The following is a 26,243-nucleotide window of genomic DNA, read 5'->3' on the forward strand; positions in this document are numbered from 1 at the left end:
AGGAAATTTCATATTCATCAACTAAAAATGCTGCCACGGCTATTCCATAAGGACGTTAAGCCACTGGACTAGGGACAGTAAGTGAAGTTTGTAGCTGCTTGCCCTCCTAGGAGGCAGCCTTAGCATCAAAATAGGCACTCTAAGCCCCAGCCCATTTCAGGGCTCAGGATACCCTAGTGTGGATGGGAAAACCCCATTCCCAGGAGAGTGGTTGGGGTTTCTGGTGGGTTCACCGTGGCTGTGGCTGCAGAGAGGGGAGGGTTTCAGCACCTTTTCTTAATCTTAACAGAACACTGCATTATTAGGAGCCTGGACACACTGAAATTACCTTCCTGGGAACTGCTGCTTGTGTTGACTCAAGAGAAGTCGGCAGTAGGGTGCAGAGCCTGCTTGAACCTCAAAACCATTTTTCACACCTTTTTTTTTTTTTTTTTTTTTTCCTTTTTTTTTTTTTTTCTTTTTTTTCTTTTTTTTCTTTTTTTTCCCCATCAAAGTACAAAACAGACTAGGAGTCAACAAATTTCTTTTTAGGGCTGGTGGGTGGAGAAATGACTGTTTCATTCTCTTAATTAAAGTACATCCCATCAGAGCACATGAAGGCAATCTACCTCCTCCAGCAGATGATCCTCAAGCCCTCTTTTCTTGTGTGGGGGGCAATCCCAGCCATGGCAGGGAAGCCGTGTTTGCTGCCCTCTTAAGCACACAGCACAACAGACATTCCACAGCAAGTAGATGAGCACATGCAAAGGGTTCAGAACATAGACTTCAGTTCCAGAGCCACTGCCCTTCCTGCTCCCTGTAACCACAGCTCACCACCAGCCTCCATTAGCAGCCACACAAATCTACTGAGGACAAGAGTGATGAGCAATAATTTAAAACCAGATACAGCCCCAGCTCGGGTGAGCAGCACCATCTCTGCCCAGGACCCCAATACCACCAGCAAAGCCCATGCTGGTACAGGATGACCAGGGAAACAGACCCTGGAGCTTGGAGAGGTATGTGCTTCCGACTCATGGAAGTTTAATTTACTCTGCTGATAGCTACTAAAGGAAGAAATTAGTTGCACTGAATGCAACATTTCTGTCAAATACATTTAAGGTAAGAAAAAACCTTTCAGCCAGAATGAAAGCTGTTTTGTTATCACAGACCACCTCCAGCAGGCCTTTCAGGTGTGAGGTCACTAGAGCTGCAGCAGGCTGTGTGCCACGGGAGATGCTGACAGAAACAGATCCACCCCGTTCCCTCCATGTGTGTAGGGTGTGGAAGATGAATGCATAATCAGCTCCCAACTGTTATCAAGTAGCGTCTTTTTTGGGGGGGCTGAGGGGGGGGTGTGCTGTTCACTGAGGGAGGGAATAGCAGCAAATAATCTCCTGGGTGCTCACTTGAGAGACCTGAATTAAAGCATTGCATTGAGAAACCTCAGGCCTAACTCTGGTCAGACTTATGTGGGGACTAAAAATTTCCAAATCAAGATAAATATAGACAGATATAAAGATGTCTTATAGTCCATAAGACTGTGTTGGTTTTACAATTTCAAGTTGTATTCAAGTAAGAATGTTTGAAGAAGGGCCTCAATCTGATCTGGGTTCATATCCAAAGGTGACCTCAACTTCTGGTCCTTCTGCTCACAGCAGGAGGCTCCAGCATTCATGGTCACACAGCCAAGCAAGCCCTGGAGTTACCTCCAGCCTCCTCAGTTTTCACTCATATCCCCCCCTTAACTTCCATACATTATATTCCATCCTCATTTTTAGCTTTCTAATTCCATGGTGGCCTCTCAAACATACTAAATATAAATGTGTGGACGCAGCTATGTAAATAAAGTGGCCCATGTGGTGAGCACACATGAGGGCAGGGGGCCTTTCCCATCGATGGGAGGGCTGATTGCCAAGAAAATCCCAAGCTCTGCACTCCTGCACAGGGAAAGGGAGCCCGAGATTTAGGAGCAGTCACAACTTTTCTTGAAACAGCTGATATATTTTCTGCCTAGAGCAGAAAATGACAGGCACTGGCACACCAAGATCTGCCTCCATCACCAGGAGATGGAGACATGGAGGAGAGAGGTCAGGGGACAAGGAGATATGTAGGGAGGAATTTTATGGATAAGTGGCATGCAACCAGAAGGAATTACCAGTCTTACTCTTGTGTTGCTGATATATGTGCACGTCAGTGTTCATTGGGTGCACACCTTATGGTGGGTGTTTTGGGGTATAATTTGAGTGACTCCTTTGTTCCTTCCTGAAATAGAAACAGCTCAGACCTGAAAAATAAGTGATGAGGCAGTTCAGGCTGCCAGACAGCTGTGCCTCCATTTCCTGTGCAATATCCCATGGTGGAAGGGGATCTGCCCCTCTGTCAGGCGAGGGGATGTGTCAGGGTCTGCATGGAGGCTGTGGGACTGCGTGTGAGGACTGTGAGCTCTCCCCAGTGCACGCCCACCGATAGATCGCAGGTGACTTTGCTGTCTGGCCCACAGCACTGGGTCTCTTCTGACTCCAGAGGTTTTTGTCAAGCTGCCCACTCTGACAGTCCTCTGTGCCATTCCATGAGGGCAAACGAGCAGGAGGGAGGTGGTTCAGGGCACACAACTTCCTCAGATTGTGAGTTCTCAGGGTGGGGTGGCAGTGAGAGCACACGCAGGCTTTGGCTCACTGTCACAGTAACACAGCACTGAGCCTTCAGCTCCTAACCTTCAGCAGGCACAAATGAGCCCATGCCAGGTTCAGGGACTGGATCTCAGTGCAAAGGGAATACTACATACCCAGGGGGATCCAGGATTGCAGGGGATGTCCAAGCCAGGCAAATACATGGCAGAAACTTATTCCCATTTATCACAGACTCACCTGATGTGATGGACAAATTCAAATTTACATCCCAGCTTTCCAGCTAAGGCCAGGACTGTCTCCTCCCTTTAAATCACAGTAGCCATGGCAGGATCACAAGGTTTTCAGAGGTAAGCACCCAGTGCCCGGTGCCTAGGCTGGGAGACCAAGTTGGCATCTGGGGTCTCTCCAGGGACTTTTCTGACCTCACCCAATCTCCATCTCCAGGAGTTATGCCTTCTTTGCTGCTGCTTCTCCCTACTCTCAGCCTTTTCCTATTTCCAGCCCCAGCTAGGGGTGATGTGACCAAACTTCTGGTTTCAAAGCTATATGCTTGAAACTCTTTCAGACAACATAGTAGAAGACGTGATGGATCCTGCTATGCTTGTTTGCTCTGCAGCCTTTTGGGGGCAATGCCAAGTAAAATGAAACCCAAAATAAATCCTACTAACAGGAACACTTTTACAAATAACCTCAGCTACACAGTTTCCAAGCCTTTGAGCATTTCTATATCTCTGCAGCCAAAAACATATGTTTTGTATTGCTTCACATAAATCTCTCTGGTTATTTATCTACATAAACCCTTCTATAAATTGCTCACTGGGACTCGAAATGCAGCAAGCAGGCTCTTTGATGTGTCTCAACCCCCAGGTGCATCAATCACTGCTGTGCACACCTTGTTTGCTCCCATGCAGGGAGAAGTTACCAGTCCCCTTTGCCAGAAAAGAGGGCAAAGAGTCAAATGGTTTTGATGGATGGATGAGTGTCTGTGGGATAAAGCTCATGCACAGAGCTTGTTTATACTGACTTACTTGCATTCCCTCCTCCCACTTACTAATAAAACACTGCTCCAGCAGCCTTCCTTATGAAATATCCTCCAGACCATGAATGTTTGATCTCTTTGTGAGCTCCTTTTACACTACTGCATTTCCTCCCGTGGTGGCAATTTCTCTCTCTACAGGAATAAGTAAAACAACAGCCTTATTTTGTGGAGTTAAGGTGGTATTTTAGTCTTGTTACAGACCTGCTCCACACAGAGGTGGATCTCACCCTTCATCATTATAGCTCAATTTTAATTCAGGGAATGAATCATGGGTTTAGGTTAGAGTTTAGCTAAGTTCCTTGATTGAGAGCTAGCATTGTATTTCACAAGGGAAGTGAAGACTTACAGACAGGCAGGCAAGATCCATCATCCTTGAGTAAGCTGTGCTGCTGACAGTGCAGTGTGATACTATCTGGACTGAGGCATCACCCCGCCTCAGTTTCCCCATTCAAAATGGAAATTAATCAGTGCAACAGCAAAACTGAGAATATTTACTTCATGTTGACACAGCAGTCCCGTTGGCCTCCTTGTTGGGTCTCAGTGATGAGAGTCAGCCTGCAGATAAAGAACACTTTAATGTCACACTATTCCAGGGAAAGCAACCCCCTGTGAACACCCTCTCACACCTGCATGTGGCTCCTGCACGGCTGCTGCAAGTTGCTGTCTCCCAGGGTGATGGTAGATGATAGAATATTTTTTGTGGAGTGCAAGTTGAAGGGATGGAGAAGTCAGAAGAGGGGAGATGGAACCTTAGGGCAGCTTGGTCAGCAGTTAAAACACCTAGTGTGACAGCCCAAAGCTCCTATCCACTGACAGCTGCTGAGGAATTGGCTGGCTTTGGGAGCAAGCTACAGCCTTTATTCGGGGGGTCCCAGCAGCTGAATGGCAAATTCACACAAAAGATGTGCGATTGATTTCATCTCTTCTTCAGCTCCATACAAATAGACTGAGGCTACTCTGGACTATCTCATGGGTTATTCTTCTGCCTCTGCACTGCTGTTGTGTAGTTACCTTCAGTGCCCCCTGGACTCTGCTTTTTTTGTGACCTGTGATGTGGGGCTGGACTTCTTTCACTATGGTCCACTGCTGCAAAAAACACATTGTTATTATTAAAGGTGGGGATGGTATTTCAATTTTCAATTACCTCCCTATTTGATACTCCAGTCCCATGGGACTTTTTGTGGGATGAGGAATTTTTCAGTGTCAGTGGGAAAAGTGGATGTGTGCTTACTGGATCCATGTGAGATGAAATCCATAACCTTCACATCCAGATCCCAAGCCTTGCCCCCCTATTGCAGTAAGTGACCCTAAGCACAGCCTTTCCCATCTGCTCTGCCTGCCTGTGTGTGCCTCAGTGATCCCTTAGTTGCCTCTAAGACAACAAGGCTAACCAACATACCCACCTGCCAAAGGACTTCCATCAAACTCAGACTCTGGGTATGATTTAGACTTCATCCCAGACGTGGATAAAGGAGATGGATCTATTTTTAGTGTGATAGTCCATTGAGAGGCACAGATGCCAATTTCAGCAGGATGAGTCTCTCCCAAGTTCTGCAGCTGACTGATTCATGGCAGGGGGTTCCTGTATGTGTGGGCAACACGGTCTTTGTGACATGTCATCTTTGAACCTGTCTGGAGTTCCCATGGTTTGCATGGGAGCAGTTCACAGAAAGTGAGTCTGACAAAACCTGTAAGAAAGAACGAGAACTGGGGGGCAGCGGGCATAGAGGACATGCAGGGACTTGTGCAGGGTGTAGCCATGCCTTAAGATCACATAAGTCACTCCCTTCACCTTTCCCTTCCCCCTTTATAAGCAAGTTGAGATCTCCGTTCTTCCACCTGAGAGCCAAGACCAGTCTCACAAAGACCAGAGATTCCTAAGGAAGAGCCCAAGTCCCCAGTGCCAAGGCCAGCACTGAGCTGTGCTCCCTTTGCCCAGGGCATAGCACAGCATCCCCGTCAGGCTGAGGGTCCCCCCGTGCCCACTCCCTGTCAGAGGAGCTGACAGCCAGCTCCGTGGCTGTGTTGCCTTACAGTGGAGACGGTCCCACTAGAGAGGGCTTGTACCTGCAACACAGAGCAGAGCAGATACAGAGCACCAGGCACAGCCCTGAGGAGCTCCCTGGCAGCTCCCCAGACAGGAGGTTCACACACCTCGCTGGCTGGCATCCCCTGCCCCTCGTTAATCTGGGAGAGCACTGCTAGCTCTGTCGGGCCTCTGCTGCCTTTGTGGTATTTTGCAGCTCCCAGCCCCACTCCTGCCTCTCTCCTCCTAATCACTCACACTGCTGAGAGCAAAGAAACTTCACAGGCAGCTGAGAAGTGCTAAAATCAGAGGTGTTTCTTGCCTTGGGGCTTAGATTTGGAATTACTGCCTTGACCTTAATCTTAGCTCTCCTGATGTCCCCTCTCCCTAGCTCCACTCTGACGTTCCTTGTTTAGCTTTAGTGTAATCCCCAAAGAGCACACATTTCAACCATACAATTAGAAATAATACTATTAGTAACAGGAAACAAAGATTTAACTTGGGAGCTTTATTTCCTCTGGATTTTGAGTCTGTTTCTGCAGGGTCTTTTCTGCAGTTTTCTGAGTTAGAAATGTGTTTTCGTGGAGAGTTTTGCATAATCACGTGGTTTTGGGAGCTGGACACCAATCTCTGGGAGCCCTGCTGTGGAACTGGAGATCAAATGCATAATAAATAAATGTAATTTTGGTAGTTCTTGTTATTACAGCTTAGTTTAAGAAAAACACGTGGGTTTTCAACACATACATACATACACTTGCCTACGTATGCATACACCCTGATCAAATATCTCCCTGCCAAATACAATGTAAAATGTCACAAGCTCAGCACACATTGCTGAGCCCACCCCCTTGGAGAGCAGAGCAGCACTGGGATGGGGATGGATCCCAGCTGTACAGAGCTGTGCCCCGCTCCTGGGAGATGGCCAGCCAGGAGCCCCTCACACATGCTGCCGCAGGGAACTGGTATTATTCCACATTTTGGAAAGCCCCTAAGGTTGGTATCAAACAGGTGACTAAATAAGAGAAGGGAAGTTCATGCTGACATGCTGGGAGGTCGCTTTCCTGAGCGAGGGGCAGGGGTGAGGAGGCTTTCAGGTTTCACAGGGAAAGCAGAAATCACCAGCAAGTCAGAGCGATAGAGGTGCTGTAGAGGTCTGTGAGATCCCCACAAGTGCATCAGATGTGTTTCTACATCCATTTTCTGCTTAAGATCGTCTTTGCCACGGAGGTATCGACCTCAGCTCCCCTCCCCGGTATCATCCCCACATCACCCCACGCCACCGTGTGTCGTGAGTTTTATTAACACTGGATGGGAGCTCAGCCCCAGACATTGCCCGGCGCAAGGCGCAGCCCGGGCAAACGCCGGCCCCTGGGTAAACGGTGTCTCTCCAATTGTGCCGGCAGTGAGAGGGTCCCCAGGAGGGGCAGTGAAAACAAAGCTCTTCCCCAGCCCCTGCAGCTCACCCTCTCTGCTGTTTCAGCCTGCAGCACCTGAGATGCGCACCAAAGCCTCCGGGGCTGGCTGATGTGGCACAATCGGGGCAGCGGACTGCTGAGCCTCGGCATTTCTGCTGGGTGGGAAATTCCCGGAGCAGCAGACGAGCGTTGGCAGCGTGCTGATCCCTTTGATGGCAGAGCATAAAGCAAAACAGGCCAGTGCTTGATTTGTGTTCACCGCGGCTCGGGGCTCTCCCCGGCCCCCTTCAGATCCATGGTGTGGCTATCACGCTGTTCTCGTTCAAACATTAGAGTTAACGGTGCCGTTTCTCCGGCACCTTGCAGGGGGCTGGCTGCAGCTGTCTGTGCGCTGGTGGGCTCCTGCTGTCCCCTGCCGGGCATCCCCAGCACGGCTCGCACTGCCGCCCGGGCTTGGCGGCTGCACGGGGCATGATTCCCGTCACAGCACAGGAGAACGCGGCACAATTTAGATTTTCTCTTTAGTTCTGCTGGTTATGTGACTTCAGGCAGCCCTCTGCCGTGTTTTTCCCCGGCTCAGGAGCGGAGGGAGGTCCGCCAAGCTCGCCTCAGGATGCTGTCAGTGCATTCAGACTGGTTTGGAAAGCAGCGGACCGCCGGGGATACAAAGCAGAGTGAAACTCTTGCTGACTGCAGGGAGATATTCGTACCCAGTGAACCCACAGCTGCAGTTCAGCGGTGCTTCCAATCGGCTGGGTCCATCTGCCATCAACCTGCTGCCGTGACAGTCCATTTCCTCTCCATGGCAGGTGACCTGGTGTAAGGAGGGCGCGGGGAGGCGGCACCTGGCACCGCTGCAAAGGCTCTGGGCAGCTGCTTGCTGGCTCCCTGTCCTCTGGTGGACAAGGCAGAGCGCTGGTGTCAGTGTGTCTTAGCTGGACACTCTGGTGGGAGCACTTCAGCTGCAGCTGCTCAGAGAGGGGATGAAGGCTGCTGAGCAAGGCTACCTGACATGGTGGCTGTAGCTGACGGCTGAGAAGAGAAGAGGAAGTGAAATATCAGAAACAGATTTCCAGAACATTGTCCAAGAAAGTTTGGGAACTGTTTGCATACTTTGGGCAAGCTAAGTTAAGCACGTTCCCATAGGTTTCTTCCAGAGCATGGTTTGTGGTACCCTATGTCCCAGGATAGGCTCTCCACTCTCTGCAGCACTCTTGCAGCATCACCATTTTGCAGAGACAGATGTGAGGTGAGGGTGCTGCTCCCCTGCATCTTCACAGGGGCAACCAATCCAGATGCTGCCCTGTGGCCTTGGTCACAGAAGAGTGGCCACGGTGGTCATGCCACGGCAAAGTTGACTTGAACAAAGTGTGAGCAGGGAGAGATGAAGACAGAAACTAACATGACCATGAAGCCATTAACCTGAGATAAAATCCTCTCAAATCAAGCCATATATCATGGGAAGCAGACTGTAAATGTGAACCCTGGCTGGCAGCCAAAGTGCAAATGGTAAGCCTCTGTGCAAGAGAAGTGGTTTAATGTGCTGCGGGGACCACTGTTACGTGTCCCAAAACAGCCTGTGCTGGTGCATAGGTTTTGCAATGTTGGTTACAGGCTATTAAACCCCTCTAAGCTCAGAAGCTGTCAGTCCTCTTCTGACTGCATAAACTCATTCCTTAAAACCTCACTAAAACACACCTTCATTAAGGGTATTATCTCCCCACTTGAGCAGAGGCAGAAGGAGAAGGGACACTTCTACCAAGAAAAATCACATTCATGTGAGGTTGCTTTGTAGGAGCACTAGCCAAAAACCTCCTAAATGAAAGGAAGGAGCTGCTAAATGGGTGTTGATACAACTACCCTGCTGGGCTCTGGAGTGACAAACACCCAGTGTGACAAACACCCAGTGCCCCCAGGAAGAGCAAGTGAAGGCCTTGTGCTGCCCCAAGCTGAGGGTCTCCCCAGATGGGGGACAAGGACCCTCAAGAAGGCTAATATAAGCCCACTCAGGAGATGGAGGCTGGGAAGTAACCAAAGGAACATGAGGAAGAGATGGAAGGTTTAAATTGTTAATGTATTAATCTGCTTTTTCCAAATAGATTCTGTTCCTCCATGACCACCACTACTGGCACCCATACATTTACATTTATTTGAAACCCTGGGGCATGTTGCTGTCCGGAAAGGAAACGTTGCAGTCAAGGGCACTTAGACAAAGTCATTTACTTTCTGGGTGAGAACTCAGTGAGGTTTATTAAGAGTGCCAGAGTAAGAGCCCAGCGTGCTGCACTGCCCATGTTGACTAAGGGGACCCCCACCTCAGGAGGAGGCAGCAGCTTGCTGCCTTGAGCAGTGCTGGGTGCTGCTGAAGGATGGCTGGGCATAGCTCAGGGCTGCATTGTTTCCTGCATCTCTTCAAGCCTAAGCTTATGGCTCAAAGCAATTCTGAAAGATGTTTATGTCTTCCTTTCCTCTATTTGCTTTTAAACTTCTTTTCTACTTTTCACATTTGTAATGAGACACCTTCAATTCAATACATCAATGTTAAAAAAAGAACATGACAGCAAGGAAAAAAGCATCCAGACAGTTTGCACAACCTGAAAGAACCTGCACAACCTGTACATCCTGGGAATCCCTGAGATTTGCTCTATTGGTTGGAGCATGGTGCTAGTAACATTAAGATTGTGGGCTCAATCTACACATGTGGGCCATTTACTTCAGAGTTGGACTCAATGACCCTCGTGGATCCCTTCCAACTCAGAATATTCTGTGAATCTGTATTCTGTAAACTCCAAGGCCTTTAAGCTGTTTTGGTGATTACTGGAGACAGAGGGTGCCCCTGGAGCCTGCAGCAAAGCACCATTAGAGGGCATGGGCATCACCCAGACAATGCCCAGCCATAGCAGGCAGGGCAGCAGGTACCCTGCTGGGTTTTATCTCAGCCTTTGTGTGATCTTCGCTGTTGGCTGTCTCTGATTTCCACTCTCTTGAGAAGGAAGGCTCACCACTGAGTCACCAGCTGTGGAAAAACAGGTAGTTCCGTCAAACACCCAAGGTCGTGCAGGAGGACAAGAGGAAATGAGAACACTCATAGTGTGACAGTGCCACAAAGCAAAGACATGAGTTGGGATTGCACCATTCAGCACTGTCCCTCAGGGTGCTCTGGAAACCCTTCTCCTGTGGGCCTTCCCATTTTTCACATGGAAAATGTGCACTGTGCCCAAACCTTGTCAGGATTGCCTGCTGCAAAATCTCTGCCACTCACAACCTTGTGAATGTTCAAAAACCAGTATCAGCAGTTATTTACAAGAATCATGAACCCATTTCATAAGCTCAGGCATTTGGCTGCCCTGGAAAAATACCAGTTTGAAATACAGACCAAGAACCCATGGAAAAGAAGGTGTCACTGCGTCCTTGGCACAAGTCATCTCTACCCCCAGTACAAGCCAGTACAACACATACTGGCCAGGCTCAGCTTTGTGGTGTCAGGCGGGTGAGAAGGGATCACAGGGGAGCAGGTTCAGCTGGTTGCTCCCTCCCTGCAGGGCTGTCTGTGTGTGAGTTGGGTGCGAGTCACCCAGTCCCCTGCCCACAGCAGCCTCCCAGGCAGCTCAGCAAGGGGCAGGGGCTGCAGAGACGCTCCAGACGCCGCAGCACAAGGTGAGCTCAATGACCTGTGAACCCAGAGCCCTGCAGGCACCACACGTCTGTGCTGCCCACTGGAATTGTGCTGTGCTCACATGACCCTCCTGCTGGGACTGTTGTGCCAGGGCTGCCATGCTGCTGCCCACACCACCTTTTCCCCGAGTGGCAGCAGGTGGGGATTGATGGTGTCCTCCAGCGAGGTGTACCCTGTTCAAGCACAAAAGGTGGGGCCGGGGTCCAGAACAACAAGTGTTTTCTTGTCTTGTCCTTCAGACATACGTAGGGCTGCCCCTCTCCTGAGGCAGTGTGTCCTGCAGGGACAAGCCGAGGATGCCCAGACTGTCTACCAAATACAAGGCAAAGAAGTCAGAGGACCTGTGCAGCTCATTCCATATGTTATGACATTTGTAAGACCCTGGTGCTGTTCAAATGGCTCTGGTAGCTACAAAACAAAAATGCATTTCACTAGGATTCCCAAAGAAAGAAAATCAGATCTCCCTTGCTATGGCTGTCCCAAGTCTGTGGGACCCCTCTGAATATGTCTGATCTTGTTCCTGTGCTTGCACACCAGCACAGGCCGTTCCCAAGCTGTTGGAACCTGGATGGTGAGCAGCAGCCGTGGCCAGGGGCTCAGCTGCAGGAGGCAGTGGGCCTGGAGTGCCCCTCGTGACTTGCCAGAACTGTGCTGCTCTCTTGCCCAGAGCAAACATCGTCATCCTCACAAATGGTTAACCTGCCGGGAGCTGCACAGCACTAATGACTTCACATCCATTTAATCAGCTTGGGCTTGCAGAGCCTCCACCTCAGGAGCAGCGAAGGCCGTGCACCATGCACTTGGGGTACAAAGGCTCCCAGAGCTGCACCCCTGCCTTACCAATCATTAATCACCCCGGGCCGAGAAGGAGCGAGCGGAGAGCAGGAAAAGGCCGGGTGTCCACGGCCCCTGGGAGCAGCAGGAAGCAGCACTGACCGGTTCCCTGGGCTGGCAGCTCATTCTCTGACCACCCTCCCCTGGGAGGCCCTGCGGAGGTGGCCGGTCCCGCACGCACTGCCCTTTCCTTCGGGAAGGTCACTCAGGCCAGGGAACGAGAGGCTCTGCCTGTTTCTGGGAGCTGCTGGGCTGCGTGTCAGGTGGGGGCTCTGAAGAGGAGATTCTGCCTGCCTCTACTGCGGTCTTCACCCCTTCACCATGCAGCACAAGGCGTTTTGGAGTGCCCTGGAGTACACCTGCCGATTGCTGGGCATCTCCACCGCAGCAGGTAAGAGCAAGTTCTCTTTGTCTTTGGCTCTGCAAGGCGCTGAGTGGGTGCCGGGAGCTCCAGGCTGCCTTTGGCCAGCTACAGCCATGGCCCCATCCTCTGTAGGGGACAAGGAAACTTACTCATGTTTGCTCTGGGACCCAGGGTGGGAGAGTTCTTGGTGCCTGGCCAGGCTCTTTCAAAATGCTGTGGGAGGCACAGTGAGACATCAGAAAGAAAGAGACAACATTCAGAGGGCAAGCTAAAGCACACCAAAAAAAAACACAAAAAACCCCCCAAACAAATGAAAAAAACACATAAACTCTATTTTTCTAAAACAGATACTGGCATAGGCAAGATGTGAATGAGACTGAAAAGCAAAATACTCATGGTTGTGCAAAACTGCCGGGCTACAGTGTGGGATGTGAAGATGAAGGAGGAGCTCCTTGTAGTGTGCACAGTGAGATGTCCTGTGCCAGGCAGGATGGAGAGGTTCTGTCCCAGCCATCATGGCATAGTTACTATAAAAGCATTCTTCTGCCTCTCCAGCAGCCTGTCAGGGAGCAGCTCAGAGCAGGTTATAGCTGCAGTACGAACACCATAAATTCACCCACCTGGTACCCGATGAGTTACATCCTCTCACCTGCTGCCAGGGGCTGCTTTGGACTGGGGTGTTCTGGGTTTGGTGACACACCCAAGTGCTTGGTTTCAGTTGAAATGCAGGTGATTTGAGCCAGGTGTCAAATACAGTCTCTGTCAGGAGGATGGAACACTGCCCATGGAGCATCTCCAAAGCAGAGGGCTCAGGGGTAGACTCTGGCACTGCTGCTGACTAGCTGTTGTGGGACAGGACAGGCAGCACTCTCTGCCTCAGTTTCCCCATCAGTAAAGCAGAGATCAAAGGGTCTGATTTGTCTAAAGGCTGGGGGGGTGAACCAGAGGTTCCTGGTGAGAGGTGACTTGAGGTGGTGCCTGTGGTTCCTGTTTCAGAACCCCAGGGGTTTCGGAGTCAGACACTGCAGAGTAAGTCACTGCAGGCCCTCCTGCCTTTGCATTTCCTTTATCAGCTGCAGACAGTCATGAAGAGACACTTTGCTCAAACCAGGGACAAAGTAGAAAGCGCACAGGTCAGCTGAAGCCTGCACAGGTTCCCAAGGACACAGCTGGGGTGATGGAGGCCCTGGAATGTGCTTTAAAGGACTGATACTGGTAACAGGCAGAGATCTGAGTCTCTGAGTTTACACAAACTCCCAGTAGATAAGTGCATGTCATGATGATACTGCAGCAGTAGGAGGTGGGACACAGCTTTAATCAGAAAATGCAGATCTCTTCATTTCTTCATCCCCATCCCCTTGGGCCTCCATGAGCCTCACACTGGTCATATTCTCACTTAAAACTCCAAGGAAATTTTTGGAGACCTTCCTGGGAGAAAATGTGAGCTCGTTGTCGTGAGAAAACTGAGCTAAAACAACAAAATTGGAAGTAGTTTACAATGTAGAAATGTGTTAGTGGAATATCATCTTATTCTCCTGCGTGTTTTCATCATTTTGCAGCATCTGCACATCTTTCTTTAATTTTCCTTTAAATGGTCTCTGCAGTTATCTATCTGCTTAACATCACAGAGCATAGAGTGCTGCACTACAACTCACTGTGCTTTTCCATAGCTCTGGTGCATTCCCAGTATCACCTGACTTTCCCAAAAGGCTCGTCAAGAATGGGATGTGCCTGTGTTTTATTCCTCTGTGTGTTTCAATGGGGTAAGGAGTCAGCTCGATGCAGTGTTTAGTGCCTGATGAGGTGTATGAGGATTTTGAATGAAATGGAAACCATGCAGAAGAAATTCCCATGGGTTTTGTTTGAAAAAACCTATGAAGCGGAGAGTGCATCAGCCTCACTAATTGATGCTGAGAAGGCCTGGCCAGCTCCTTATGCTGCTAGTAAATACAAGTTACCAACATAATATAAACCTCCCCTTCCCCCAGGATCTTGGAGTGTGATGGCTCTCTGCTATGGTGAGGCTACAGGGCTTCCTTTGTATCACAAAATGGCTAACTTGTCTTATGGCAGGATAGCAAAGAGTCCTCAAACAGCCCTGTGATTTGCTGCAGTGTTTGCAGCATCTCCAATTCAGTGATTCTAGGCCTTGTGATTTCTGCATCTAGGAAAGAGTTCCTACTTATTTCTTAATTCTCATGCTTTCAACCATTTAATTCCTAATCATGTGCCTTTAGCCACATGGTTTGGACAAGATCCAAACCAAGGCAGTGACTAGTCCAAACAAACACCTCGAAACAGCTCTTTTCTTCTTGCAGATTCTTCATCCAAACAGCTTTGTGGATAAAGCAGAAGCTGTGCAAAAGGAGGAAATCTCCCCATCCCCAGAGCAGAGGCTTGAGCTAGCAGCCAAGCTGTAGAATTCTGCATTAATCTGCAGGGAATGAATGAATGAATGAATGAGAATGAATGAACTCCACATTTGTAGGGAAGATTATAAAGAATGGCCCTCAGTACAAGATAGTAAAAGACAGTACTTTGCATGTAGGATTACACAACTCTGGCAGCTTCACAGCCTTCTGATGAGACTTATTTCCCTGTGCTCTGCTCAGGGCTGGAAAGGCAGTGTAAAAGGGTGGCACATGGGTCCCATGTGTTCCCTTGGCTGACAGGGGCCAGCAGCTGCAGGAGACACAGGGAAAACACAGAGGGATTTCTTTCAGCCCAGATGGGAAAGCTGACCCTTGGCATTGACCTACACTGCTGTCTCGATAGACACCGATCTGGGAACCTGTTTGGGAGCCTGGTGGCCTTCTCCAGATGGACCAAACCACAGCTCAGAGAAATGGATCCAACCTGCACCTCAAACCTTGGCCAGTGTGCATGAGACAGGACCGGTGGTGAACTTCCTGAGCACCAGTGGATGGGTGGGGACTGCTCAGTGAGGGGTGGAGACATCAGGTGCAGACAGGAGACTGCCCAAGGCGATGCTGTGGCTGTGAAACCTGGGCTTCATTCAGCTCCACACTGCTGACATTGAGCCCTGCGAACTGGCATGTACTGACCAACTTGCTGCAGCTGGTGTGAGGCATTACATTTCTGCTCTGTTTTAGAAATAATCTTGAAAGGAACTGAAGGATGTTGAAGGAAATTTTCCATCCCCTGAAGCTATTGGCCAATCCATCAAAGATTTTAGCCTTGCTAATACTCTTAATCCCCCTAAAATTGACTCCCTGGTGTTCTGTACTGGCTGAGGCATTGAGAGAACGTTCATTCCCTCTTTTTAATCTGCCTGTTGCCACTATATGTTTTTTCTGTTTGGCTAGCAAAGGATCCTGATGCTATGGCTACAGCCCTTCAGGAAGGCAGCTGGCACAGTTCCCCTGCTCTGCAGCCACGTGTTGGGTGCAGCAGGCCTGGGCAAGCAGGGAGGGCCAGGCAGTGGGGCTGGCAGGCACCGGGGGACCCGGGCAGAGAAGGATGGGGCAGCGGGCAGCAGGCCCTGTGGCAGCGGAGATGTGGCAGAGGCTGCAACAGCACAGGACACTGCTGCTCACCTCCCCCAGCTGTCCAAGGCCAGCTGGTATTCCCAGAGCACCTTTCCCCAGCCCACACGGTGGCGAGGCTGCGGTAATAGGGGTGCAGCTGGGATGGTTTTCAGGGCTGTGTGTCAAGGGCAGCACTCAGCTCTGACTCTTCGGGGCTGGTGTGTCAGCATGAATCACTGCTGCTGGCAGTCCTAGCATGCTGCCCTGCATGGGAGAAGCTGCCTTGCTAGCCTCTGGGGAAATGGGGACATCTATCCTGGGAGCTGGGAACTAACCCAGGGGATCTGGGAGTGAACCCTACAGTCAGCACCTTTCCTACCTTCTCTTTCTAGTGCTGATCGGTGTGGGCATAGAAACTCTGCAGCGAGGACAGTTCAAAAGCCTGGCTTTCTATCTGCTGTGAGTATTTTTGCACTTGAAATCAGAGCTGGCAGAGGTGACAAGGTCAACCCCTCCACCGTATGTAGCACCAAGCTAGACTGCAACAGCAGCAGGGAACAGTGTCCAAGGCTTTGGGTATTTCAGTTCTCCATATGGAAGTTTCGGAAAAGTAAGGTATTTCTGTTAGAAAAAGAGATGCTACTGCAGACTTGGGCAGGCCAGAGGGACACTGGCTGTAAGTTGACTCCCCAGGGGCAGAAGGGCCTTGAGTTTTCCTCCACAAACCAGGTGAGCAGAGGTGGACAGACTGTGCTGAGAGCTGAATAGTAAATTCTGGCCCACTGTGCCCTTTCTGCCCACCTGGAGAACATACTCAAACACAGCTCTTCTCCCCTGACAGCTCCACCTTTCAGTTTTTCAGGGGTTGCAGTTACGGTCTGTGAAGGCTTCTTCTTTATCAGTTTATTCCTGGAGATGTGCTTCACGTGAGTAGAACCTGCCCACTGCTCTCCAGCCACGGTGGGACCTCCCAAAGGCACCTTGCCCCTTACAGGCAACACCAGATCTGGGGGAGCAGCAAGTGCCAGACCAAAGGTCCTGCCCCTAATGCCAAGGCAAGCGCACTCAGACAGGGGGGTGGTAAATGGGTCCGTGTGCACAGCCATTTAAACCTGTGTTTTAACCCAGGCTTGTGCCACAATTTCCTGAGCATCATCACAAACCCTGGTCTTCAGCATCTGCTTAACACTGTGTGTAGGCAAAAGGTACCAGGGCTGAAGGAAGAGCCAGATCCCCAGGGTGAGCTGCTGCTCCCTCCAGTGAAGAGCATGGAAGTTAAAGTCAAAATTTAGACAATCCTTATGTCCTTTTCAGAGGCTGAGCACTGCTGCTGTCTTCTAGCATAAACTCAAAAGTCCTCACAGCTTAGAGGCAGCACCTTACTCCAAATAATAGGCAATTGATTAGTGAGACACTGAGATGCTGGCCTCTGGGAAATGCTCTTCTCCCAGCAGAATATGTTCAGGCTTTGCTTACCTTCCCTGAAAAACACACCCATCTCCTGCCAAACCAGAGTGAGGATCTGCACTTCTAGATGGGCCATGGTTAGGACCAAATCTTCTAGGCATATGGTTGGTGCCTCATCCCACAAGGACCTCTCTTTCTCTCCCCAGTCACAGGCCTGAATCCCTGGCACAGGCCTGCTGGAAGCGAGCTAGATGCCCAGGGAGCTTCCAGAAATTCCTGGGGTACACGCTGCTCTCAGTGGCTTGCTTCCTGCATCCTGTCCTCGTCTGGCATGTCACCATCCCTGGTGAGAAGCTTAGGTGGGGAGTAGTGCAGATGGAAGACGAGCATGGTCTGTCAAGGGGTGGAGGTGGGCATGTGCAGGGTGCTGGGCTGGTGGCCAGCAGCACTGGGCTAGCCGGACCAAGCGCTGCTTCCCACTTGCCAGAGCCCTCAGCCAACATAGTCTTGTCCGCAGGGTCCATGCTGGTGCTCACTGCCCTGGCCTACTTCCTGCTGAGCAAGAGGAGGAAGAGCCCAGGGCACAAAGAGACGCATCCCCAGGCAGGTCAGTACGTGGACCCTTCAGCCACCGAGGCAGCCCCAACCATCATTGGTGACACTGAGCAGACCTACACCTTCCACGGGGCCCAGAGGGAGCAGCACCGCTCGCTTCTGGGCCATATGAAGAGCATCCTGAAGGGCAGCAAGGACAGGAGCTCAGCCCCGGAGACTCCTGTCCAACCAGCAGCCGTGCCTGTCCCTCGCAAGCAAGTGCACTTTCAGGAGAAGGTGGTGCAGATCATCCCCTCTGTCAGCGAGAACTCGGAGGATGTGGAGAGCGAGGCCGAGGAAACCACGTCGGACACAACGCCCATCCTCACCCCGCCTGACGCCCCCATCATCGTCGCCCCTCTCAGCTCTGCCGGCCTCTTTTGAGCCCTCAGCAGGAATGAGGACAGGACAGGCCTGCTACCACGGAACAGATGCTCCAGCAGCCAAAGGGCCCCAGGAGACGGCCCTTTATGCCTTCCGTACTTTCGGGGTGACAGCAGTGCCACCCCCTCTTCCGGGGGCTGCCCGCACTCCCTGGTGCCACGCGTTGTGGCGGGCCCGGGGGACAGGCGTGGTCCAGCCGGGGTAGTGCCAGCGCAGCGAGGCTCCTGCTCCCACGGCCTCGCTCGTGTGCGTCACCCCCGTTCAGCAGGACACGCCAGCGCGGTGCTCCTGCCGGGCATCACAGCGTGCTGAGTGCCTCCCTTCTGGCAGCAGCAGGCAGCGGGACGGGAGACCTCTGTGCCCGGAGCAGCCTCTGCTGGGGCTCTTGTGTCCCTCTGGCCCTCGCCGCACACCGCAGGGCCCAGGCCGGGCTGCGTTCAGCACGGGGCACTGCAGCCTGCAGGTTCCCTCTCAGCACCTGCACCCGCTGCGGCGGCTTGAGAGGTGCAAAACGTATTTCGGAGGTGGGCTGAGACCAAGCGCACCCCTGGCATTAGCACCTGCTTCGTACCTCCCCAGGCACTCTCTGAGCCCAGCAGGGAAATCATCTCTGCCCTTGGGGACACCTAAACAGGAGCAGAGGCTTTCTTGGTGTCCCCTGCTGGGACAGCCCCCTTGAATTAGAAGAACTTTGGGATGATATGGCAGCCCAGAGCCTGAGGTTCAGCACCACACTGGCACAGCAGACTGTGTGTAACTCCAATGCGTGTAATTATGGACCCCAGATGGCAAAGGCAATAATAAAATTACCATACTGTCCCACCAGTTTCTTCCATGCCAGCTCTTCCCTAAACCCCTTAACCCTGGCTTAATCTTGGCATAGTTTCTGCCTTTTGAGGACATAATTCAGTCATAATCAAGTGTTTCTCTCCTATTCAGCTCTACCTGAGAACGTGGGAAGAGCTCAGGTGGCTGGGTTCCTCGGACATGGACAAGAAGTATTGCACACTGTCGCTGCTGTTGGGATGAAACACTATTAGTGCCCTGAGCCCAGACACACAGCACTGGAGAGGAAGTGATGGTAATTAGAGAAGGTTCCTAGGACCTGCTAGACTACTTATAAGGTAGAAGCCAGTTAGCTGGCTGGTTTTGCTTGTAAATACATTATTTCTTCTATTTAAGATCTCAGCTCTTCAAGAGGCAATCACCATGTTCATTTAGGAAAGTGTAGATCAAAGTGTAATCAGAAGACAATTGAGATAAGAAACCAGTGCTACTTTTTAATTAACTCTTTTTAAGTTACTTCTAATTTGTGATATGGATGAGGAAGAAGATGAAAGATTTTGACTCACAATATTTGACTGTCTGTGTTTAGTAATGAAACTGTTGACAAGAGCAGTTTATGAGGGGTTACACACACTTGTCGGTCCTGCATTGAGACAGAAAAAAACCTTTTTGTTACATCACCAATATTTCAAGTGATGTAACACTTGAATAATCCTTGGTATTAATGATACGTGGATTAGAGACCTCCTGTTTCTGGCTGCAGAAATTAACCTTCCATCCTATCATGGTGTGCTGGGGAATAGTCACGTACACATGTGCCTTTAGGGTGGATTTGCAGCTGTAAAAATATCTTCAGAAAATTGCACCCAGTTAACACTGCACAACTGATAGCAGCAAGCCCAGGATCCAACCACAACTTCACCCTCAACCTGGTGTACTCATCACATTAGGAGAGAAAAAAATAAAGCTACTTTCCACTAAAGCTGGTGACAAACATACCTGCACCAACCAAGGTCCCAACCCAGCCTTACTAGCAGGATACCCACCCTAGCCTACCCTGCCCAAAAAGACAGAGCTGGCTTCCCAGCTCGACCACACATCTGCTCTGCAATTAGAGCCATTTTCATTAGCAAAGTCAGCTTTCTGCAGCATCCAAGGCTCTTTGAACCTTGCATAATTAATTGAACACATAAACTTCACTGAAAAGGCACTGCTCCCAATATCTGGAGCAATCTGCTGACAAGAGAAAGACTGTATTATTCTAGACTCTTTTCTAGCCCTCAGCAAAGCTCCTGGGCAGGAGCAGATGCTCTGCTACAAATATCGTCCTTTAGCCCTTACTCGATGAGCCAGCCCCCATGGTTTGTACCTGTGGGGCAGCAGGGCCAGCTGGCAAGGGGCAAAGCAATGTGGTGACAGCACCTTTGGCACTTTCAAGTGTGCAGGGAGCTAATTTCATTGTTCTGTGAAGTGCTTAAAATGTGTTTGCGGTTGTTAGTCTGCACAATTAGGTTTCCATTTTTAGACTCTTCTTTTAAAAGCCTGTTGTAGGTCTCCCTTCAGAACCGAGACTGGAGGAAACTACAAGTGAGGTGATTTTTCAGGCTTCATGGAGCCAGCACTGAACCTGCTTGCTTTTCTTGCATGCTCCCTTGTGTTGGCTTGGTTCTTCTCCAACCCCACATCTAGTTGGCTCAGGAGATAAAGGATGGGGAAAAAAGGCTTCTTGTCTTTTCTGTGGTATTAAATTTCCTGTTCAGGGAAAGTCCATGGCTGACTCACCCTGGAGTCTGCCAAGAGCGTGCACCCACCCTGGGGAAGTGGCTGCTCCTTCAGAGGCTGACAAGCTGCCCCTCAAACAGCACGTGAGCTGCTTCCCAGGTTCTCTGTGCCGAGGGGTCCATGTGTACATCCCCCTCTCTGCTCCCCACCACCCATCCCACCCCCAGTGCCACCTTCCAGCTCCATCAGCATACAGACCTGTTAACCCAGAGGAACAACAACTGGGAAAAAGAAAGCAGGTGGCTATCTTCTTGGGTAATCAGCCAAATAAATTCAGGGAGGGCCAGCCACAAATGAAGGAGATGTGGGATAAAAGGACCTCTTTCAGAGTCAGCAGGCTGTTAGAGCTGCTCAACTGCTTAAAGAAACAAAGCCTCAGGCTTTTTTTAAAACCCAGTGCAGAGGAAATGTTCAGCCTCAGGGGGTGTCAGATGACTTTGCAGAGGCCTCAGAGATTATTCACTCAAGCGTGCACTTCTCTGTTGGCCGACTCTCTACATCTAGCTATAAGAGCCATTCCAGGGGCTACTGAAAGCACCAGAGATGCTGTAGAGGGCTGTGGGGGGTCTCTATGAGAAAAGCTCTCGTATATGCATGGTAATTGCAGGGGAGGAAAAAAAAAAAAAAAAAACAAAAAAAAAGAGGGAGAACTTGATGCTATTAACTTTTAACTTTGCCATGCACTGTATCTGAATATGAGCTGCTTGGTCCACACACCACTACATGGACTCTGCTATGTAATTTTTGCCTGCATTGCAAAAATTCATTACTCAGCTGGTCCACTGAGATTAATCCACTGGGCTGGAGTGCATAAAGCTATAAACTCCTGTGGATTTGCATACTGAAAGGAAATGAGATGAATCATCCAAAAGAAATACATGTGTAAGGTAAAACTCTGTGAGGTAATCCTGGCAGAAATTGTTTCCTTCATAATTTCCACCGAAGGTTCCACTGCATCAGGAAAAAATTGCCTGCTTTACATGTGAATTGGAAACACTACAATGCTACTTGACAGCCCCCATCAAAACTTAGTGAACTGGTATGTTGCAAGCAGTAACTCCATTTCAAGTTTCATATACAGGAAAACCAGATTTCAGTGCCAGCTTCACTTACAATTCCTCGTTTCTTCCAACGAACAAGTAGTTATTGCAGAGCCCTGGAGACAGTCACATTACCTGCCCCACCACAGTGCCCCCACCTCACACCAGGGACTTGGATAGTCGCCCCCCTGACTCCCTAAATCCCCACAGGACTCTGGCCCCCCAATTCTCTGAGTTCTGCTCCATATTTGAATCATGGAAATTAATGTTTAACCCAAACAACAGCCGTCTTAGGAAAGTAGGGCACACTCAGAGAGAAAAGTTTTCAGTTTCTGCAGTGTCAGTAGTTAAAATCAAAAATGCCCTGCTTGAGCCTGTAACTGCAACACTCTCATCAGCAAACACCAGTATCACCATCAGTGGCATTGGTGGCTCCTAATTCAGTATTGAGTCATATCCACATGCAGGAGAGGACCTGTCTCCACTTGATTCCAAATGCTGCATACTGACACAACTGCAACCCTACCACTCTTCAGCCCTGCATCTTCTCCTGTCCCAGTCAGGAGCTTCTCCCATGTGCTGGGACAGAAATTAAGTTTCTGTTTTGGTTGGCCTCCCATTCTGTACTGTGAGGGAAGTTACAGAAACCAAAACTAGATCCCAAACCTGCCTGGGATTGCTTGGAGCTGTCAGCACCCTTGTCTGCTTGGAATGATGCAAATACAGGAATATGACTTCCAGCCACTGTGCATCAGCTGACAAACCGCTAGTGAAACCACTGCATAGGTTATATCCTAATGAATGTTTGAGGCGCCTCTTGGATTCTAATTCTAGGCAATTTTTCACTCAGCATGTGACTTTATTGAATCTTGCTTTGAGGCTCTAGGCAAACACCAGGAACCAGCGCAGGTCTTTGGATCACAGACTAGAGAGGGAATCTATATGGCAGACAGGAAAAAGAAAAAAGTAAGTAAAAAAGGAAAAAAAAAAAAAAAAAAGGCGAGAGTAATGTTTATTGGCAGATCCTCCTCATCACATCCTGAACTTCCTACAGCTCAGAAGGAAGTTGTGGACAGCATCTTAACACTAATCCCTATCCCACTCTCATCTCTTCCTTCTGCCGAGCCACTTCTTCACCCCAAACTTTTCCCCTCCAGAGCACTCTTTAAGAGGAAACACTGACTTGATCATGTCACGCTAAACAAAATTACACGGACTGTGACATGATTGCACAGTTCTTTCCTGCCCCTCCCTCTCCAAAACTCTGTAAGAGCAGCTGTGTCTGGTACCCACCCAGGTGCCCAACCTTTCTTGTCAGCCCCCAGCCCTGTGCTGGCTCCCAGCTCCCCGACTGCCCCCACACTCCCCACAGAGACACACTTGCAGCTGCAGATTTGGATGAGGCTTTCAGCACTGCAGAGGGGGCTCACATCTTCCAAACTGTGCCTAGAAGGAAAGAAGGAAGCAGATCTTGGGAATGTGCCCAAAAAAGAGAGACTATGCAGCAGCTCCAGCTAACTTGTTATGTTTATCCAGGGTTGTTTTTTTAAATCTCACCTTCCAACTCTTGATGCCTACTGATGCAGTATGTAAAAAAACAAAACCCACATTAAAAAAAAAGCATTTGTGCCATTAAAAAAAAAAGCAATTTTTTTTAGTAATGTTTTTGCTAGACTGCATGACTTCCTTCAATAGCAAGAGAAAGCAGAAGAGCACAAAAAGGTTATATTGTGCAGAAAACTGAGGGGAAGAAACTCTTCTATGCTGGCTACTCTCTAAGCCACACTCAAGTAAAATTCTCGGGGAGAATTTGGTATAATGATAGGACTTTTCAATTTGATATAGTAGCACTCCATTTCTCCCTTTCAAGGTGGGGAGACTTGCTCTGGGTTCTTCATTACTTCTTTTACTTCTGTACCTCTTGAGAAAACAGCCCCCAGAGCCCTTTCTGCATATATAATTTTGCAACAGCATAGCAAGGAAGCTTGATCTGAGAAGTTCTTGAGGGACTGGGCTTGAGAAGGAAATTGCACCCTTTAGCAGCATCTTTCCCTCAAAAACCCAGGCCCAGGCAGGAAAATGAACTCCATCTTATTTATCTCTAATTAATTATTATTCCATCTCAGCATCTGTTTCTCATGCAAGCATCTGCAAGCTCAGAAGAAATCATCAGCTGCAGAAATGGAAATTCAGTGTCTTCTCCAGCATAGACATGTTATCTGTTTCACACTGGGACTACATGTTGTGACAGTGTAAAAAATATGACAATCTTACTGTCAACATCTCTCATGGAAGTGCCCTAAGAAGGAAATTGCAAACAAATTCTTGCTGACTGGTTTGGAAATGGAAAAGGCTCTGCTTTTGTCATTACTTTTCCTGGCTCTTAGCCAGTACTATAGCATTTCTGCTATAATCATTTTATCTAGCTCATTGTTTTGTTTTTTCTTCACTTCCAACTGGTAATCACAGACACAAACCTTTCCTTATTCAAGCTGATTCCTTGTAAACCAAAATTCCCTGTCTTTTTGTTTTCGACTTCCATAGCACTTTCAACCACAGAAAAGCTGGCGCAAAATGGCAAAATATTTTTTGCTTTATGTCCCACAGCTACAATAAAGAATGCCCCAAACTCGTTAATTTCGGTGCTGCTTGTCCTGAAACTGTGCCACAGGTATGAATTACTCCATCAATACTGTGTTTCTCGACAGGGTACATGGCAGATCATGTCAGACAAACTACCAGACAAGGTAAAGTGAAAAATATCACATGGAATTATATTGCCATGGAAATGCTATTGCAGCCACTGTGCTGGCTCTGCCCCAAAACAATGTCCTGTGTGCCATTCTGGACAGACTCTCTTCTTTCTTGCTACTTGCTTATACCTGTGAAAACTCTTGTGTCACCTGTGAAATGCTCGTGCAGCCACTCTGGACTTCACAGAACTTCCACGCACAAGCTGAGCTTTGTTACTCAATATTTTATTGAAAAAGTAATTATTCTAATAACTGCCCTACAACCAGCTAAGTCTGTAAAACAATTAAAAACAAAAGAAAAATCAAGTTGAGCAATTTCTTAAACCTTTTTTGTAGAATTATGACCCACATATGACTGACATTCAGATCAGCCATTCAGAAAGATGGCTTTTTTTATTAAAAAGATTTTACCTCTCAGGCATGCACAGTCAAAATTACAAGCTGAATGGAATTCAGTCAAAGCTAACCTCAAGTAAAAAATCTGCAATGATAATTTTTAATCAAGTTTTACAGAGCTTTCACTTAACAGTAACTAGAAATAACAAGCTAAATAATATTTCTGAAAACATTCATCTGTTTTTGAATGATTTTAATGCTGTAGTTACTAAGATGAAAAATAATTATAATAGCATTTTGCCTTTGTTCTATCCTTTTAAGGAAAAGTTTGACATCTATGAAAAGCTTTCTTGTGAAGCTGAGAAGGTGTGTACATGGCTCAATACCTGTGCAGAACAGCTGCTAAGAAGAACTGAAGCCAAGTAGAATTTCTGTTTTAATACACTGTGGTTTATATTTCATTTGATCTATTTAATCATGTTTTAAATCTGATTTATTCAAAGTAGTCATGAGAAACTTTAACAGACCTCTGAGTTCACTAGTCTATAAACTTACTCTGCCCTGGATGAATCACTCATAAATAGATGTGCATGAAAAGCAGGAGAGGGCAAATGGAGATTTCTTTTTCCCTCTCCCTGAGCAGAAGTATGACAACATATACTTGCATTAGGGACTGAAATTGCCACATACATTAGGAGTGTCTCTTTCCCCTTCAATGACCAGAAAGCAAACTCAAAAAAACACAAATACACAGCAAACATAAACAAACATGGATTGATGATGTTGCCCTGTGTAATTTTCCTTCTGCTTTTTAATTCTGAGAAGGCTTGACCACTGTGCAATGCTCTGCTCTTGCAGCATCGCTGTGTGGTTCCGTGGCAGGAGCGGCAGGACAGTGTGCCCCACCTCCCCAAGCAGAGGGAGGTCAGTGCCTAGGACAGGGTGTGTGTGGGAATGGCTTGTCCTTGTAGCACTACTGGAGCTAATCTGCTTTTCCTCAGCTCGTCCAGGAGATATCATACCTTTCCATGCTATGGTTGTTTAGCAAACCAGGCTCATCTTAAATGACCACCCCTATCTATTAATAATAAACAAGACAATGTGCATTGCATAATAAGAGCCTGCTATTTAATTATGTGTTGCTTTGGTAAATCCACTTTGCTTTGATGGGAAATATCAGGGTGATTGTCTCCAATTAGGTGCAGTGACACTATTTCTGACTGATTTCTCAGACAGAACTGCATGTGTGCACACTGGGTAGCTGATGCATCGTGCATTTGATGTTTCAAAGGCAGCAAACTCCCTGGGTTTCACATACTAACAGAGCTAACCTCTGCAGCATGGTTACACACACACTCTGCATTGGACAGGCCTCTGCAAGCCAAAGTCTGTAGCAGGTAAGAAAATATACCATGGCTAGAAAAGTCATGATGGTGTAAAGTAGCCTCACCACCAGACTAAATACCAAAACCAAGTACATCAGTAACAGGGAAAGCAGACAAACAAACAAACAAAAACCCTCTAACCTGCACAACATCAAAGAACTGGATAAAAAACGGTGAGATTACCTATCAAGTATTCTGAAGTCCAAGGATAATATCAAACCAGATACAATCATGCTAATAATTTTCAGGCTTATCACAACTATGTAAAAACACAATTTAAATGATAATGATGTTATAAATTTATGAATTTACAAAGATTTTATTG

At 48.6% G+C, this 26,243-nt stretch overlaps 1 protein-coding gene across 1 annotated transcript; it reads left to right on the forward strand.

Moving 5' to 3' along the window:
- The first annotated feature begins 11,625 nt into the window (after positions 1 to 11,625).
- Positions 11,626 to 18,031, forward strand: TMEM72 (transmembrane protein 72). The gene is made up of 5 exons (XM_040071655.1): positions 11,626 to 11,990; positions 15,844 to 15,910; positions 16,306 to 16,377; positions 17,065 to 17,204; positions 17,376 to 18,031. The coding sequence occupies exons 1-5, from the start codon at positions 11,921 to 11,923 to the stop codon at positions 17,834 to 17,836; spliced, it is 810 nt and encodes a 269-aa protein (XP_039927589.1). The 5' UTR covers positions 11,626 to 11,920; the 3' UTR covers positions 17,837 to 18,031.
- Positions 18,032 to 26,243: the final 8,212 nt, after the last annotated feature.

Source organism: Hirundo rustica, chromosome 8 (assembly GCF_015227805.2).
Source record: "Hirundo rustica isolate bHirRus1 chromosome 8, bHirRus1.pri.v3, whole genome shotgun sequence".
NCBI classification, from domain to species: domain Eukaryota; kingdom Metazoa; phylum Chordata; class Aves; order Passeriformes; family Hirundinidae; genus Hirundo; species Hirundo rustica.

Coding starts and splice junctions, on each gene's coding strand:
- TMEM72 (XM_040071655.1), top strand. CDS start 11,921: ATGCAGCACAAGGCGTTTTGGAGTGCCCTGGAGTACACCTGCCGATTG. Junction 15,911..16,305: donor AGCCTGGCTTTCTATCTGCT/GTGAGTATTTTT, acceptor TCCACCTTTCAG/TTTTTCAGGGGTTGCAGTTA. Junction 16,378..17,064: donor TTCCTGGAGATGTGCTTCAC/GTGAGTAGAACC, acceptor TTCTCTCCCCAG/TCACAGGCCTGAATCCCTGG.